Here is a 17,283-nt window from a genome sequence, read left to right as displayed (position 1 = left end):
AGTCGTATATAAGAAAGATGGCGAGTAAAAGACGCTAAACAGGAAGAATGAAATGATTTCAACATTTCAGATTTCAGTTGTTATGAATGAGCTTAGATCAACTGACATTAAAATCAGTAATAAAAGTAATTAAATCATAGAATTATAAATAAACGAAGCGCCTAAATGTTTTTAAAAGTGATGCAGTCCAGAATGATGCCTGAATACTTTCTAATATGTGTTTGTTTCCTGCAGATGTTAAGCTGGTTGGTGATGGTTAAAGAAGACCACACACCCTGTGCTGTCCTGCATGACCCAGAGCCCCACCACATAAAGGAGGAACAGGAGGAGGTCTGCACCAGTCTGAAGGGAAAGCAGCTCCATCCAAAAGAGGAGATTGATGCCATGGAGTTTCCAATCACTGCTGCTCCCATAAAGAGTGAGGATGATAAACAATCCTCTGTTCTCTCACAGCTTTATGAAGAACACATTAAAGACGAGCTTCCAGTAGAGAATGATGGAAGGGAAGAATCCATGAGGATACAAGATCATAAAGATGGCTCCATTTCCTTAAAGACTGGGGAGGAAAATGATACAAAGCTCTCCATTGCGGAGCCTCAACATTTATCAGCCTCTGTTCTGATAAAGACGGACCTGGACATTGACTGGAAGACGGTTACAGTTCCTGAGACAGATAGAAAGATGGCTGATAAACCTTCTGTATCGTCTGAGTTTGCTGAACAATTATTTCAGAGTTGCTGTCTTTCTCACTCCCAAGATAATAACAAGCATTTTAAACAAAAAGCAAATTTAGACTCACCTGGGGATGCACAAAAGGGTTTAAAGTGTAGCTGTGAAATCTGTGGAGAATTATTTGCTAGAAAAACCCTTTTAAAGCAACACATGAGAAACCATATAGGACAGAAACATTTCCTTTGTGATACATGTGGACATAAATTTATCTATAAATCAGCTTTAGACAAACACATGAGAATCCACACAGGACAGAAACCTTTCTGTTGTGATCTATGTGGGCAAAGGTTTAGCCAGAAATCTACTTTAAAGAGACACATGAGCGTCCACACAGGACAGAAACCTTTCTGTTGTGAAGTATGTGGAAGCACTTTTACGCTTGAATCAACTTTAAACACACACATGAGAATTCACACGGGACAGAAACCTTTCTCTTGTGATCTATGTGGCCACAAATTTAGCTATAAGTCAGATTTAAACAGACACATTAAAATCCACACAGGACAGAAACCGTTCTGTTGTGAACTATGTGGACAAAGTTTTAATCGGAAATCAAATTTAATCACACACATGAAAAACCACACAGGACAGAAACCTTTCTGTTGTGACATATGTGCACAGAGGTTTATCTATAAATCAGGTTTAAACAAACACATGAGAATCCACACAGGAGAGAAACCTTTTTGTTGCGATGTATGTGGACAAAGTTTTAGTCAGAAATCAACTTTAAAAACACACATGAGAATCCACACAGGTCAGAAACCTTTCTGTTGCGATATATGTGGAAACACTTTTACCCTTAAATCAAATTTAAACAAACACATGGGAACACACACAGGGCAGAAACCTTTCTGTTGTGATCTATGTGGACAGAGATTTGGGCACAAGTCAGCTTTAAAAACACACGTGAGAATCCACACAGGACAAAAACCTTTCAGTTGTGATCAATGTGGAAAAAGTTTTCGACATGTTTCTGCTTTAAATACACACAAGGTAATCCACACAGGACAGAAAAGGTTTTGTTGTAATCTATGTGGACACAATTTTACCCAGAAGTCAACTTTAAACACACACATGAGAATCCACACAGGACAGAAACCTTTTTGTTGTGGTATATGTGGACAGAGCTTTAGCCATAAATCAGCTTTAAACACACACATGAGAATCCACACAGTTAGGAAATCTACTTAGCTATGAATACAAAGTCGAACTGCACAATATTTGTGCATCATGATAAAAAGCAAGTGTTCACTGGGTTTCAGCGTTCATTTCAAAATTTACGATGAATGTTTTCCTGTTTATTATTTTTTTTATTAAAATCTCAGATTTCTTCAGTTGGGCTGGGGTTCCTTTGCCAGGCTTGTTTAGGTAAAATTTATCCTTTGGATGTATAATTTTATGGCATCAACGAACATCTTTTGACTGAATACTTTATTTTTAAACATTAGCATTTGTTTAAGGGCTAAATGTTTTTGTTAAAAGAATATAAGCAGAAAACCAACATTTGTAATGGAAATAAAAAAACTTTTACAGGAGTGTCTGTTTTTTTATGGCATCTTTTTTGTAATTTTTGTAACTGTGTAACGGTTGCTGTTTATTTAAATGTACATATTCAAAAATATGACATAAGCATTGCATCAGATCTGCTGCTGCAGTGTTTTGAAAAGGGAGTGGTCTGCTCACTCACTACTCACACAAAACTAACTCTGAGCTATTGGTGCATGTGTTGTCACAAGGGGTGTAAATCACACCCATCATGGCGATTCGATTCAGTATCGATTTCCTGACCCAACGATTAGATTATTTTCGATACTGAAGAATAAACCACGATTCGATTAATTTTTTTTTTTTTTTTTTTTTAGACCTTACAGGCTAAACAAAGTTTCAAGTTTGAAATAAATCAATGAAAGCTGTAATATCGTTATGCATTTTTTTTTTTTTTTTAGAAACAACAGCAAATAACAGAAGTAGAAAAGTTGCATCAAAAAATTACGACGGAGTATTAGGGCCACACATGAAGAGAAAAAATATTTTTGCCATGACGAGATTAAACTCGACATGTCGACTTTAAAGTCGACATGTCGAGTTTAAACTCGCCATTTCAAGAATAAAGTTGAAATGTCTTGTTGAGTTTAATCTCGACGTGTCGACTTTAAACTCGCCCTGTCGACTTTAAACTCGCCATTTCGAGAATAAAGTTGATATATCGTGGCGACTTTAATCTCGACATTCCAAAGTTTGGAGAAAAGAGCAACCGCGCTCCACAGCTGCAGTCTGCTTTTTAAGAGTGAAGGTAGTCTTTGACGTGCTGCAACTGTATAACTGTATAATCATCACAGAAAGTACAATTTGACCAAATCATCTACACAAGGCATGTCTGATTCTGGATTCTGTGCATGTATCCTGTGCAGCGGTTGGCTCTCTTGAACTAATTTCAACTTTATTGTCGACACGTCGAGATTAAACTCAACATGACATTTCAATTTTATTCTCGAAATGTTGAGTTTAAAGTCGACATGTCGAGTTTAATCTCGTCATGGCAAAAATATTTTTTCTCTTCATGTGTGGCCCTAATACTCCGTCGTAAAAAATACTGCACAAAATCAGTGGCTGCACAAAATCGGCTCCAAACGTCCCCGCCCCCTTGAGACACGCTCCGCTGCTCCTCTCCCAAATTCTACCTGACCGCAAACAGTGCCGCAGACAGGAGGCCGGCTTGTTTTGTTTTTATGACCAAAATTGCGGAAAACAACTCATGAAGTTTGACCCGCTAGAAGAGCGAGGTGCATGAGAACACTGGGACCCTTTTTCCACCTGGATCTCCGCTCTTTTTGGCCTTCATGTCCCTCCGTCGTCTGACTAAACTCGTCCCCACTTCCTCACCGCCTCGGCCGTATCTAGACCCACAGTGTGTAGCACAGACCACGCTTCAATACTGAGCATAATTTAAAAATGTCTGTGTCAAGCTCACTGCAACACACTGCTGTAAGAGTATAACCAGGAAGCGAGGTAGGAGGGCAAAATAGGTTTAGCGCCACCGCAGCACGGGAGGGAGAATTACGCCCAGGAGCAAATGGATAAAAATAGACCGGAGGAAAAAAAAAAACATGAATCGATTATCTTGCAGACGTGTCGATGCATCGGATCGTCGGCTGTTGGATCGATGCATCGATACAAAACGATTATTATTTACACCCCTAGTTGTCACAAAAGCCTTCAACAGAACAGCTGGTTGTTAAAAATAAAAAAGCCTGAAAAGTAGCAAGATATGGCGAAAAAGTCGCTGAGTTGGTAACACTGCGCTCACCTTTCTCAGTGGGATGATGGCAGTCGGGCCAGGAATTTCCTTTTTTTACAGGGTTTTCATCATAGTTATATACTAATGAGTAGGGGGTTTTAACACGGTTCCAGCTGCAGTGGCGGCTGGTAGATTTATCTCTAGGGGGGGCTATAACTTCAAAATAGGCGAATACCAAAAACCAATCAAAGGTATACTAGAGTACCACACCAGTGTTTTTACATGAATGCCAACAACAAGAAACATAAAATTCTCTGTAAAGTGCTTCAAATCAGTCCTAGCCGTCTTGATCCATGCTTTCTCAGATCCTGACGTTTCAAAAAGGTGGCAGGCAGTCAAGGCAGCAGAAGTGTTTTGTAATGCTATTGCTTCACACTGTTATCAATGGTTAGTAGCATCAGAAGATTGGTTGGTAATGGAGCCTGGAAGGTGAATGAAGACCAACACCAAATACAAGGTTTTAAATTAAAATTACACTAATATTCAAAACAAAAACTATATTACCAGTCTGAGGAAGACAAACATTAATAAACAATGAGCAACGACAATTAATTTAAAGGTTTTAAACTTTCAGTCCTTCACAAGTACAAAAGATCCTTAAAGGTAAAGGGGATAATCTTTTATTTCCAGGTGGATCATTTGAATAATTGGTCCGCCTAATTGTCAATCATTCTGGTGATATGTTCACGTAAGGCCATCCTATGTGCTTGTCCTGTTAGCTACCTTTTTTCTGTGCATGCGCACTTTCAGGCAAATATCTGTGGTAAGTTACGGTATCAGACAGTCATTGAAGCTCACCTTTCTCACCACGGTTCTTTGAAAATGGACTTGTGCATGCCCTTGCACACTCATTTTTTCTTAAAGTGGAAAGGGCATGTCTTTTAAAATATTAGAGAAAATCCTCCATAATACCTTTAAATTGCGATCTGTTCCAAAGGAGCTCAAAACTCCCCAACATGGCATGGAGTTTGCAGCCCATTTTTCAAACACCCTTAAAAGGTTTCAACCCACTGGACCTGAACTGGCCTAAGACACAAACATTATAAGGGTTGATTATAGAAATAACATGCTCTGAGAATGATTGACTTGTATAACAAATCAACCAGTTTTTGAAACTTTAATATTAGAAATCAAATTATTTTCCTGAATTATCGCTGTATAAAAGAACCAGTTTCTGATTAATAAAAAAACAGGTGAATAATCTAGACTGACAGGAGAGCATGTAGTTGTTCAGCAGTACAGTAAAGTTGATTGTGACCCATTTTTTTCACATGGGAAATAGGAACTAACGAAAAGAATTCAAATACTTTTTGGGTTTAAACAAAGTTTACTAAAAGCAAAAGAAGCCATACAGAAGGTTTCCATAGACTGTAGATTCAGAGCAAAGGGCAGATACAGCTGAGGAGCCCATTCAGATGTAACTTTAAAAAATTGCAAGATTTTCAGGTTTGTAAAACAACAAAATATTAATCTGCAAAAGTAACCTTAGCTTATTGCATTTGTTAGCATAACGGCTGTTAATTGTAAAGTTTTTAATAAAGCTAGGAATCATTACCTTTTCTTAATTTGATGAATTACTCTTCCCCTCAGATTTTTCCACAGTTAATCTCCCTTCTCTCACAAAATATAATCTGCCAACATGCATTGCTTACAGTAATATGTAAAAAATACTGTAATATAACATAAAAGTTTTCCTAATAAAGAGATTAAATATGCCAGTAGGTATAAACTCCTGAATTTGCTCCTGATTTGATTAAACAGTAAATAGAATAGAAAAAAATCGTCATGAAGCTAAAAGCTAAATGCAGGAGAAGCTCACAATATATTTTCCTTTAATCACTTCTCAGAATCAGTTGCACGAAGATGACCTTCTTGTCTATTAGTTCTCATAGACGTTGTCCTGATCCTTCATAGAAGCTTGTTGAGGAAGGACGTATTCTGCTGAAGGTTCCCCTAAAATAAACATACAGCATCTTTAATCTCATCTTAGAGTGTTTTAAATCTTTCAGCAGCTCAAACTGCACCTTGTTCAGCATCTGTAGAGCCTCTCATGGGTTCATACTCTGAAGCATCACCTGTCATATTGAAGAAGTAAACTGTTACTCATCTCATTCATGAGTGTTTATAGCTTTTCTTCATGTTCTTGATCACAAAGACTAAAAATAAGCAAGATAGAAACCTGACCAGCAGCAGGTGAGGAGTGGGGATGCTGCTGACTCTCATCCTGGTCGACTGCTGCAGGATGTTTGAGCCTGGAGTGAATAAAGATGCTTATTATCAACAAAAATGTTATTTTAAGAAAGCATATATATTTTCAACTGAAATTGTAAAACTTACTTAAAACATACTTCTGTGGAAAGAAAATAGCAAACATGTTTAAAGCAAATAACTTATTTCTTCATTTTAACCAATGATCAAATTTCAAATAGTTTATCTCACCCTTTGAATTTGTGAAGTGAAGCAGCCAGACCAAGAATAGAATAACAAGAACTCCAAAAAATAGTCTAAACCACATGATGATGGTAGAAGAGCCAGGATCTGCAACAATGTAGAGGGAGAGTTAAAACCAGTGGTGTCAGAAGTACATACATTTGTTACTTTGTTACTCTCCATCTCCCGATAAGCTCTCGCCTGTGTCCGACCTTTCAGACATTTCAACATCTTTTTCTGAATCCTACATTGTAGCATGGCATAGACAATTCACATTTACAGATTGAAGAACACCTGCTTGCTTCTGATGATTTCTTTTAGCTAACCAATGAATGTTTGCGTTATATGATTCATCCAATTACACTAGTTTTCACTAGATGTGGATGGAGCCAATGATCTGCATTGGATGGAGCACATGATGTGAAATAAATATTCATAAACATTAAACCGAAGCCAAGAGTAACGAGGAACTTTTGTTTTAAAAATGTAAGGAATAGAAAATACAGATACTTGTGTGAAAATGTAATGAATAGAAGTCAGAAGTAGGAAGAAAAATAAGCAATAGAGTAAAGTATAGATACCTAACAACTGTACTTAAGTACAGTAACAAAGTATTTGTACTTCGTTATTTGACAGCTCTGGTTAAAAGCATTAGGCGACAGTGGGCCAGACCTTCATCTGGAGTCACATGTTTACATTCAGTCCAACTTTTACTGCAGCCTCCATTATATCCAACATTTAAGATCTAAATCATTGTCATTATATCCCTTCTTCTTAGATCCTCATTGGTTGTTGACTTAATTATTTTTAATTCTGTCCCGAACTTCATATTCTATACTTGATCAAACTGATGTATATTTATTTACCAACAGGCTCTTGATTCACCAGCAGGTCAAACATAATGTGTTCATTGAACCACAAGGATTCATGTTTCTGAACATACCTTTGTTAGAGAGGCTGTCAGTGTTTCTACACCTCAATGTTTCTGATGCTGACATCTCACTGACAGCATTAGAGGCATTGCAGGTGACTGTTGTGTCTCCATCTTGTGGTGTGATGTGGTAATGCAGCTTGGGGCCTTCACGTGTTTGGTTTCCTACAGTCAGGATGTAGTTGGTGTTTCTGTGAGGAGCTGCTCTGCATTCCAGATAAACTGTGCAGGATCCATTTAAGTCAGGCTCACTGATGTTATAAAGCAGTTTGGGCTTCGTAGATATTGGCTCTGATGTGAGAACAGAGGGAGAAGGAGAGTGACGGCTCAACTACAGCATTAGTCTGTATAAAGGAAATGACACAATCAACCAAGTAAAGCTCAGACTATGAACTGATCAACTTTATTACAGTTTTTCTACTCAAACTCAGTCATCCTGGTTTTCAGGGAGCAAATTTAAACCTCATAATAAATGAAGCAACCAGAATGAAAACATCAGTATAAAATCACTAGAAACGATAAATGATGTTAGGGTTACAGTTTGTTGCTATTTTGGTGAATGAAAATAATTCACTCTACTGAAACTGCTACCATGTTTCATTTAAGGTAATTTAAATACAATTCAAAGTGATCCAAAGGTTAATAACTGAAAACATTGTTTTTAGCTTGTTTTTCTCACATTAAACAGCTGCTGTATGAAAATAATCAGCTTTAGGATTGGACAGTAATAAAAATTACTTTTGATGTTTTGTTAAATATGGTCAGTTTATGAATAAACTGCATAAATAGGTTAAAAACATAAAGTTTTTATATATTTCTTTGAAAGGTTGTGATCAAACCATCTTCTTACCATGAACCTGCAGAGTGATGATGACTGTAGGTCTTTGTTGGCCATTGGCCTCTGAGAGGAAACTGAAATCTCCAGAATCTTGAAGGGTCAGTTCTCTCACTGTTAAACTAAAGCTCACATCATTGAACTCCACTCTGCCCTGAAATGGATTGTTTGCAGCAACACCTGAACCTTGAACTGCAACTACTGAGTCTCCATATCTCCATCTTGCACTGCTGACTCCTTCAGTTGGTAAATTGGATGAAAGCTCCACTGAGTCTCCAACTTTTCTATCAATGACTTGTTTTCCTCCTGAAGCCTCTACATCTGAAACACATTATAAACAACAGTGTGTAAATATTATAGAGAATTATTATTTATTTTAATAAACATGAAGATATAATAACTGGAATACAAACTAATTTTAAGAATATTAGTTGTTATCTGCAAACTTTAATTAGTAACAATAGTTATAATTATTCAGACAGAAAACATCTGATCACTCAGCTTGTAGAATATCTATAATGTACATAAAATGCTTGAAGACAGATGAAGATATAAGATCTAGGTTAGAGTTTCTAGGCCGTCACATTACACAGACTGCCTTCAGGTTGAGTTCATCACCTTTGGTCAGAGTTCATTTCTGCTCTAAGATCGTCCAAAGAACAACCATCAGGTTTTATAACCTGATCTGTCTCCATTTACCATCACTGACAGTGTCAACATATCAGAGTATTATACTATAAATACTAATCATTTATGTCATAACCACATGTTTTAGGTTGACTTTTAAATGAGGAAGCGACATAAAGAAAGAATAATCCTGGTAAACGTTTGTTATTTTATGCAAAAATTTTATATTTGGTTAAAATTATAAAACATTAATCTTTGTTGCGAACTTGCATGTTTTTGAAAAGCTTTACCCATATTTTATTCATACTTATATCAGATCAAATCTAGTATATTTTAATGTTAGCAGATATCTAATTATGTTTAACAAAGATCCTGTTGCAATAGAATCCACTAATTCTAAAACCTATATGTACGTTACGTACCATAAAGGCAGAGGCCAAGAAGGAGATGAAGGAGCCCCTCAGACAGCAGAGGGAACCACTGAGAGCCTCTGTGAGAGAAGATTATCTTCATCCTCTGCTGCTCCTCAGACTAGACCTGAGACACAGATCTTAGTTTAATAGAAAAAAAAAATCACAGCCTGCAACAACATGCAGATTAGATTAATAGATAAACCTGGGATAAGTGTTTGATTTTTTTTTTTTAAAGCACCACAATTAAAAACTTATGAGCCAGTGAGTTTTTATATTACTGAGGACAAATGGTAAATGGTATTAACTTATATTTGTTGGGATCTGGAGATGTACCACCTTTCTCCAGCAGAGTGCGCTGTGGGTCTCCTGGGCTGGAGCCCTCCAGCACACCTGACGTTAATCACCCATCAGGAGACCTGCCTTCATAAGCAGCAACCAGACCTTCCTTCGACGCCGCAGTGTTGACCTAGTTTGGTTAGCGAACCTGAGCCTCTTTTACCTGAAAGAATCTTTGTTATCTCAAGAGAGAAACCTGATTCTAATCTGCCTCTATCTTTGCTCACAGGAAACCTGTCTCAAGTCTGAAGCTCTGGATGAGCTTCAGACTTGTCCTTGGTCCCACATCGCAGTTGATTTTGTCACCGGTCTTCCGATTTCCAGAGGTATGTCCACCATCCTAACCATTGTCGACCGTTTTTCCAAGGCCTGTCATTTAATTCCTCTCAGGAAATTACCCACTGCGTTCCAAACTGCCCAACTTCTCGTGAAGCATGTTTTCCGTCTCCATGGGATAACCCAAGAGATCCTCTCCGACCGTGGCCCACAGTTCATCTCACAGGTCTGGAAAGCCTTCTGTTCAGCTCTGAATTGCAAGTCCTCTCTCACCTCTGGTTATCATCCTCAGACTAATGGGCAGACGTAGAGGATGAACCAACAACTCGGGTCCACTCTCCTCTGCCTAACTTCTAACAATCCGATTGACTGGAGTCAGTTTCTGACATGGATTGAATATGCCCACAATTCCCTGAGATCTGCTTCTACCGGTTTGTCCCCTTTCCAAGTCTCCATAGGTTATCAGCCACCACTTTTCCCTGCAGACGAGAGAGAGATCACGGTCAGATCAGTTCACCACCACATCCGCCGTTGTCAGCGTGTCTGGAAGGACACAATCGCCACCCTCAACCGCTCATCTGCCACCGCAAAAAGGTTTGCTGATTCCAAACGGCGCCCTGCACCTGACTATACCCTGGGCCAGGAGGTATGGCAATCCACACGGGACATTCCTCTCAAAGCCATGTCTAGGAAGCTTTCACCTCGGTTCATCGGTCCATATAAAATTGCTCAGATCATCAATCCCTCTGCTGTCCGCCTGCACCTGCCTCCGTCCCTTCGTATCCACCCCACGTTTCATGTTTCCAGATAAAACCTGTCATTTCAAGCTCCTTGTGCCCACCATCCGACTCCCCTCCACCCGCCCTGGACATCGACGGCCATCCGGCCTACACTGTTCGCCGGATCGTGGACTCCCGTCGGCGAGGTCGCGGATGGCAGTACCTCGTCGACTGGGAGGGCTACGGTCCGGAGGACCGCACCTGAGTTCCTGGTTCATACATCCTCGATCCGTCCCTGAGGAGTATGAGAGTTCCCTCCCGTCCACTTCCTCGGGACCGCCAAGAGGCGGTGGTTGAGAGGGGGGTACTGTTGGGATCTGGAGATGTACCACCTTTCTCCAGCAGAGTGCGCTGTGGGTCTCCTGGGCTGGAGCCCTCCAGCACACCTGACGTTCATCACCCATCAGGAGACCTGCCCTCATAAGCAGCAACCAGACCTTCCTTCGACGCCGCAGTGTTGACTTAGTTTGGTTAGCGAACCTGAGCCTCTTTTACCTGAAAGAATCTTTGTTATCTCAAGAGAGAAACCTGATTCTAATCTGCCTCTATCTTTGCTCACAGGAAACCTGTCTCAAGTCTGAAGCTCTGGATGAGCTTAACCTGCCTTCCAGCCCTGGTGAGCCAGGGCTGAAGATTCTAATCTGGATTTCTCCTGCTGCTCTCAGAGAAGAGCTGGAAACTCTGATCAAGGTCTGCCATTCAAAGTCAGAAGCTAGACGCTGCTGCTGCTTGTGCACTCTGCTGAACCACCAGTCTCTGGACCCAACCTCTCTCACAAGTAAAGCCTGGACTTCTTCAAGGTAGACTTTGAATTATCTAAAGACTCAATTAATCATCTGTCTGCCTGGCTAATCAAACTGTCCGTCTCTGCAGACATCAGTGAACCCAACCCGGACCAGTACCAGAACCCGTTCATGTTTTTGTGTGAAAACCTTTTTCAATAAACTCTGTTAAACTTTTACTCAGCCTCCGTTTGTGTTCTGCATGTGGGTTTAGCTTTAAACCAATCATGACAATATTGTGCTTTGATCAAGTCATAGGACTTGATCAAAGCACTTTATACTACATTCAGTCATTCACCAATTCACACTCACACTGTTAGTGGCAAATTACATTGTAACCACAGCGGCCCTGGGCTCACTGACAGAAGTGAACCTGCCATGAACCTCTGCCAACGGGCCCTCTGACCACCATCAGTAGGGAATGCAGGTGAAGTGTCCTGCCCAAGGGCAAACTTCTTCATTAAACGCCACTGTTGCCCCAGAATTTCATTGTTTGACAAACAGTCAAATTTTCAAAACTCAACCTTTGGATCTGGTTTAACCACACATTATTTTTACTCTGAAAATTTCTTTTTTTTTGTTTGTTTTTAGTAAGAAAAACTAACATCTGTCACATTTCTCACCAACCCTGACCTCAAATTCTAACTTTTGCTTTAAAACTCGTAGCTTCAGGAAAAGGTTCATCTGTATTTTCGACGGTTTCTCATATAAATTTCACACGTAAATCCTAAAACATCTATTGATAGCAGTCACTTCTACTCCCCTGGGTTTTAAAACTTGAAAATAGATCCCAGTTATGCTTTCAGCAGTATCTAAATGTCAGTTAAAATATCTTGGATCTAAATCCTATTTAATAGGTTGCTGGTTCAAAATCTTGGCTAGCTGTGCTCCTTGCTGTAGCTCTTCCATTCCTTTTAAAACATGTTTTGAATCATTTCTGGATAAACAGTGTAAATTGTATCTAACTTTTAACTGCAACAAATACATTTAAAAGCGGTCATTGTCTGCAGATACCCTGCAGCTCTCTGTTTCCTGTTCTCACAGTAATAGAACATGTTAAAACCACAGTCACTTACAAATAAGAACCCGTTCTTTAAAAGCTGCACAGCTCTGAAATATTCTGAGAAAATTTGTCTAGCTTAATTGATAAGGAATACGTTTACTTTTATTATATATCTATTAGAGAAGCACAATACATTTTCTTTTGGTTACAAGACAAATTTTGACAGGAAGAGTTTATCAGGTATTTACATTAAATTGGAGAGAAATCCTCATTTTTTATTCAGCAAACCCATATAAGCACCATAATTTACCAATATATTCTTGACAACTCTCTTCTCATTTTGCCTCTCTTATAATTGAAATTATCAGAGAATAAATTCTGACCTGCTACCTTTCTAAGTAGGATAACTTAAACATTTAGTGGCTAACTAAATATGATTTACACCATGTAACTATTTACCCACCTCTGATGTTTACAACATGCTGAGAGACCCAATGCTGGAGTTTAAACCAGGAACCTTGAGGCAAGAAAACAGCTTCAGAGCATAGTATTTAAAAATCCTATTTTTATTAATGCAGCATATATACATTAGCTAGAAAGGTCAGGAATGTGAGAGCTTAAAACTATATTTATAATGAATCCTGGTTTTCAGTTGAGAGTTTAAAATGAGTAAGGGAGAGGACAGCAGAGAATGCTGCAGAAACATGCACCCTTGCTGGTAATAAACACGTCATGCCATTTATCCTTTTGCATGTATAGACTTATGAAGCTATTGTTTCTGACCGTCACCTCATTAATGAAGAACATTTAAAATAATGTAGGTCAAAAGTATAGTGCAAATGTACAGGAAACAGACACAAAACCTAAAGCCAAATTAGACACTGCTCAAGTAAAATGCTGCAAACACAACAAATAGACTGGAACAAAATGCAGATACCATGACAACAGCAAGTAAAACAAACAAATCTATAAACTTGTCAGAATACCAGAGGGATTCAACCTCCAAGTCAAATGTGATTAGCAGATACCTTTAGCATTTTTTATTTACTCCTGTCTATTCTACGTGACCACATCATTTTTTACATTGCTTATGAAAACCAGGGAGCAAAATAAGTGCAGCCAATACAGTTTTTGATTTTTTTCTTCTTTTCATTACATTATGAAACAAAGCTTAATTCATAACCCGTATGACTTTGTAACTTGCAGTTTAAAAAATAGAAATGATCAAGGAAAACCTACTTCTACTACTATTATCTCACAAAATGAAACCTTTTCAACATTGTAGAGTTTGTTAGATGTAGGAATAACCAAGGAAGTCAACATGTATTATAAACAGGGATGACTCTGAATAACAGCATTAGCAACTGTGAGAAATAATACACTGCACAAAAATAAATAAATAAATAAAGGTAACACTTGAATAAAACAGCCTAGATCTGGATGAATGAAATATTCTGACTGAATAACTTGTTCTGTACAAAGTACAATTTGCTGACAACAAAATTACACAGAAATCATCAATGGAAATCAAATTTACTAACCAATGGGGCCCTGGATTTACAGTCACTGTTGGGATCTGGAGATCGGTCCACTTTTCTCCAGCAGAGGGCGCCCTAGGTCTCCTGGAGCTAAAGCTGATTACCACACCTGCGGCTGATTTGCTCATCAGGGAGATCAGCATATAAGCAGCGGCAGGACTACCCTTCAGCGCCAGAGTGTTAAGCCAGTTACGGTTAGCAAGCCTGAGCCAACCAGCCTGCCTGATTCTCTGAAAGTCTGACTTGAACCTAATCAGTTTTCTGTCCTCTTTGCCTACTAGGAAGAATCTGACTGAGACCTGGAGCTCTGGAAGAGCTACTCAACTGAAACCTGCCTGAAACCTGCCTGCCTGCTCTCAGTAACAAACCTGAAGATCAAACTGTCTGGATCTGCGTACCATCCTTCAGGAAGCAACTAGGAGAAGCCCTGAACACTCTCAAGCCTGAAGCTAAGTTCTGTCGCTGCCAAGCCGTCTGCCATCGATCAGTCTCTAGACCCTCCTGGTTCCCTCCCTCTACCGCTCAGCCTGAATTTCTGAACAGGTACAGATCTGCACATTCTCTCAGCTACAAGATCATTAGCTGCCTGGCTAACCTAACTGTCCCTCTCTGCAGAGAGCCTTGTGTGACCAGTCCCGGATCCGATTCCAGTATCTGTCAACCTTTGTGCATACTTTCAATAAATTGTTAAACTTTTACTCTGACTCCTGGGTGTTCTGCATGTGGGTTAGAAACCTGAACCCCAACATGACAGAACACACACAATTAAAGTGAATAAATGAGTATAAAGGCTCAGTATGGTGTGTGGCCTCAATGTGCCTGAATTACCTCCCTACAATGAGCAAGCCCTTGATAAAGTGGTTGATGGTTTCCTGAGGGATCTCCTCCCAGTAATGGAGTAATGCATCCACCAACTCCTGCAGAGTCTGTGGTGCAAAGTGACGGTGGATGGATTGAGACATGATGACCCACATGTGGGACATCTGGGGAATGGGCGGTCCAGTCCATAGCCTCATTGCCTTCATCTTGTGGGAACTATTTATACACTCCAGCCAGATGAGGTCTAGCTAGCATTGCCTTGAATTAGAGAGAAACCCAGAGCCAATGGCACCAGCATATAGACTCACAAGGGGTCTGAGCAGGGGGTCACTGCCAGGTCTATGACACCTGGCATTTGCCCGGTGGGCTGGTCCTAATCTCAGCGTGCGAGGGCCGGCCCTCCTTAAATCATACCGGCCCCAACACTCTCCGGTCGAAGCACCTGCCTGTGACAGTAAATAGCTCAAGGAGCTCCAGAAGTAATACAATGTTAACTACCTAATTGATGCATGCAGTACATATATATATATATATATATATATATATATATATATATATATATATATATATAGCCCTTCCTTGTCATGCACATCCTGGTAACGAGTGGCATATGGTGTCATTTTCTCTTTCTTCAAACTGAAAAATCCTTGCAACGAACTAAATTATAGTTAAACTAAAATGCATTCTTTAAACCAAACTATGATCTTCCTCTGATATTTGGCAAATTTATGTTCAAACATTTTGCAAAAATATGTTGCAGTGCATGATGAGGTTTTGCATCGATAAAAAAGTGCCAGGGCCAAAAATTGTTCCCAGTCCGAGCCTGGGTCTGAGGATCTAATTTCAGTATCTAGCTGTTGCCATGCTAACTCGGCGAGCACATGGAGGGTTCTGCCACAAAAGAAGCGCCATCCTACACCATTACTAACCCCCTGACAAACTAGTTATGCTGAATGATGTTGCAGGCAGCAGATTTCTCTCCAATAAAAACAATTATTTCCACCTGTTGTCTATTCCATTAGCTCAACGGCATTAGAAACTGGTTCTCAATAAGTGTTGCTTCCTTAGTAGACAGTTTGACTTCACCAAAGTTTGATTTAATTGTAATTATATTGTATAGTTTATGTGCATAAAATGTAACATTATAGCCACAGTTTATGTCTCTAAACAGTGAGAATCTGACATGTATTAAAACCTGAACTAATTCAGAATGACATTATTGCAGCTGAATAATACATGTAAGTATATTTAGTCATTGCTTGTCTACTATAACAATAAACAGCAGGAAGAGACTTTATGATCAATTTTAGGGTAGTCAAGCAGTGAAGGTGAACATACCTTAATGAAAGAGGCCAAGAAGAAGGACACGTAGCATCAGCACAGGCAGAACAGACTCTATTAACCCTCTCTGTGAGAGAATTACATCTTCACAGGCTTAAACGTTTGAAAATTATCATTATCTTGGGGGAAGATACTGCAAATAGCACACATACAGGAAGTGGTCAGCCTGGGTTTTGTATACTGCTAATGCTTGTTCCTTTTAAATGACGACAGAACTAATCATCATTATATCGCTACATCTGATTTAAGACAGGAATCTGGAGGGACAACTTGAAATGACAGACATGAAAGACATTTTTGTTTAAAATAAGTGCATTTGTTGTTGGATCGAGGAGATAAAAGAGATATGTTGCCAATGGAAAAGACAATTTACACTTAAAATAAGAAAACGCAATTGCATTGTCTTATTTCAAGTGCATATTATCTGATTATCTTAATAAGAGTAAAATATACTTATTCCATTGGCAAACTATCTCATTTACCTATTCAAATTAAGGGTAAACATAATTAAGTTAAGAATTTTATTTTTATTTCTAGATCGTTTTTTCCAGAGTACATTTTTAAACATAATTTAGACCTAAATATGCAACCTGCATGAATCCTTTTGGACTTAACTGTACTTATAATTTTGTTATGTATGTAATCTGGTTTTAATGTTTTACAAATATTATAGCTAAGTTGGTTATTTGTTACACTTTAAACCAAGGGTCTCCAACCTTTTTCCCTTCATGAGGTGCCTTAGTTTAACAAAAAACAATGTGAGCTACTCATGTTAAGAAAAAATATATTTTTTGCAGTTTTTGCCTGATTCCATCTTTGAATAATGTCTTATTTTATGAAAAGTTTAAATATTTCCACTTAGGTAATCTTATTGTTTTACAGTGCCATCTAGTGGACAAATCAGGTCGGTAATGTTTTGTAAATTTTAAAGGCACACTATGCAACATTTTTCAGTTAATTAATGTGTTCCATAACGTTATGGATGATTAAATGATTCATTTCAGGTTGAACAAAGGTATTCTCGGCCGCCCTGGTGGTCTGTGGGGGAAATACCGCACTTGCAATTGCAGGAGCACCGACCCGCACCCACAGGCTCAGAAGTCTCGCGAGAGTCGGTCTTGCTTTACGGCGAGAACTGCTACA

The 17,283-nt window shown here is 39.0% G+C and overlaps 2 protein-coding genes across 2 annotated transcripts; one reads left to right on the top strand and one right to left on the bottom strand.

Annotated features, from left to right (window-relative positions):
• The first annotated feature begins 214 nt into the window (after window positions 1–214).
• LOC119794507 (gastrula zinc finger protein XlCGF57.1-like) lies at window positions 215–2,267 on the top strand. Its single transcript, XM_038302120.1, has one exon. The coding sequence runs from the start codon at window positions 235–237 to the stop codon at window positions 1,921–1,923; it is 1,689 nt and encodes a 562-aa protein (XP_038158048.1). The 5' UTR covers window positions 215–234; the 3' UTR covers window positions 1,924–2,267.
• Window positions 2,268–5,445: 3,178 nt separating this feature from the next.
• On the bottom strand, window positions 5,446–16,240 carry LOC119794522. Its single transcript, XM_038302141.1, has 9 exons — window positions 16,138–16,240; window positions 9,276–9,390; window positions 8,242–8,547; window positions 7,404–7,682; window positions 6,470–6,568; window positions 6,368–6,380; window positions 6,215–6,282; window positions 6,055–6,105; window positions 5,446–5,983 (listed from the first exon to the last, which is right to left on the bottom strand). Exons 2-9 carry the CDS (start codon window positions 9,364–9,366, stop codon window positions 5,910–5,912), a joined length of 981 nt encoding a protein of 326 aa, XP_038158069.1. The 5' UTR covers window positions 9,367–9,390; window positions 16,138–16,240; the 3' UTR covers window positions 5,446–5,909.
• Between the last annotated feature and the right edge of the window lie 1,043 nt (window positions 16,241–17,283).

Source organism: Cyprinodon tularosa, unplaced genomic scaffold, assembly GCF_016077235.1.
Source record: "Cyprinodon tularosa strain WSP-4 unplaced genomic scaffold, ASM1607723v1 ctg482, whole genome shotgun sequence".
NCBI classification, from domain to species: Eukaryota; Metazoa; Chordata; class Actinopteri; order Cyprinodontiformes; family Cyprinodontidae; genus Cyprinodon; species Cyprinodon tularosa.
Note: the sequence above shows the minus strand (reverse complement) of the source record. Positions and strands in the feature narration are given on the sequence as shown.

What these genes read in the sequence shown, in the direction of transcription:
- LOC119794522 (XM_038302141.1), bottom strand. Translation starts at nt 9,366, where the DNA reads ATGAAGATAATCTTCTCTCACAGAGGCTCTCAGTGGTTCCCTCTGCTG. An exon ending in TCTTGGCCTCTGCCTTTATG is followed by an intron (nt 8,548 to 9,275) that starts GTACGTAACGTA and finishes AATGTGTTTCAG; the next exon opens with ATGTAGAGGCTTCAGGAGGA. An exon ending in CCACTCCTCACCTGCTGCTG is followed by an intron (nt 6,106 to 6,214) that starts GTCAGGTTTCTA and finishes TCAATATGACAG; the next exon opens with GTGATGCTTCAGAGTATGAA.
- LOC119794507 (XM_038302120.1), top strand. Translation starts at nt 235, where the DNA reads ATGTTAAGCTGGTTGGTGATGGTTAAAGAAGACCACACACCCTGTGCT.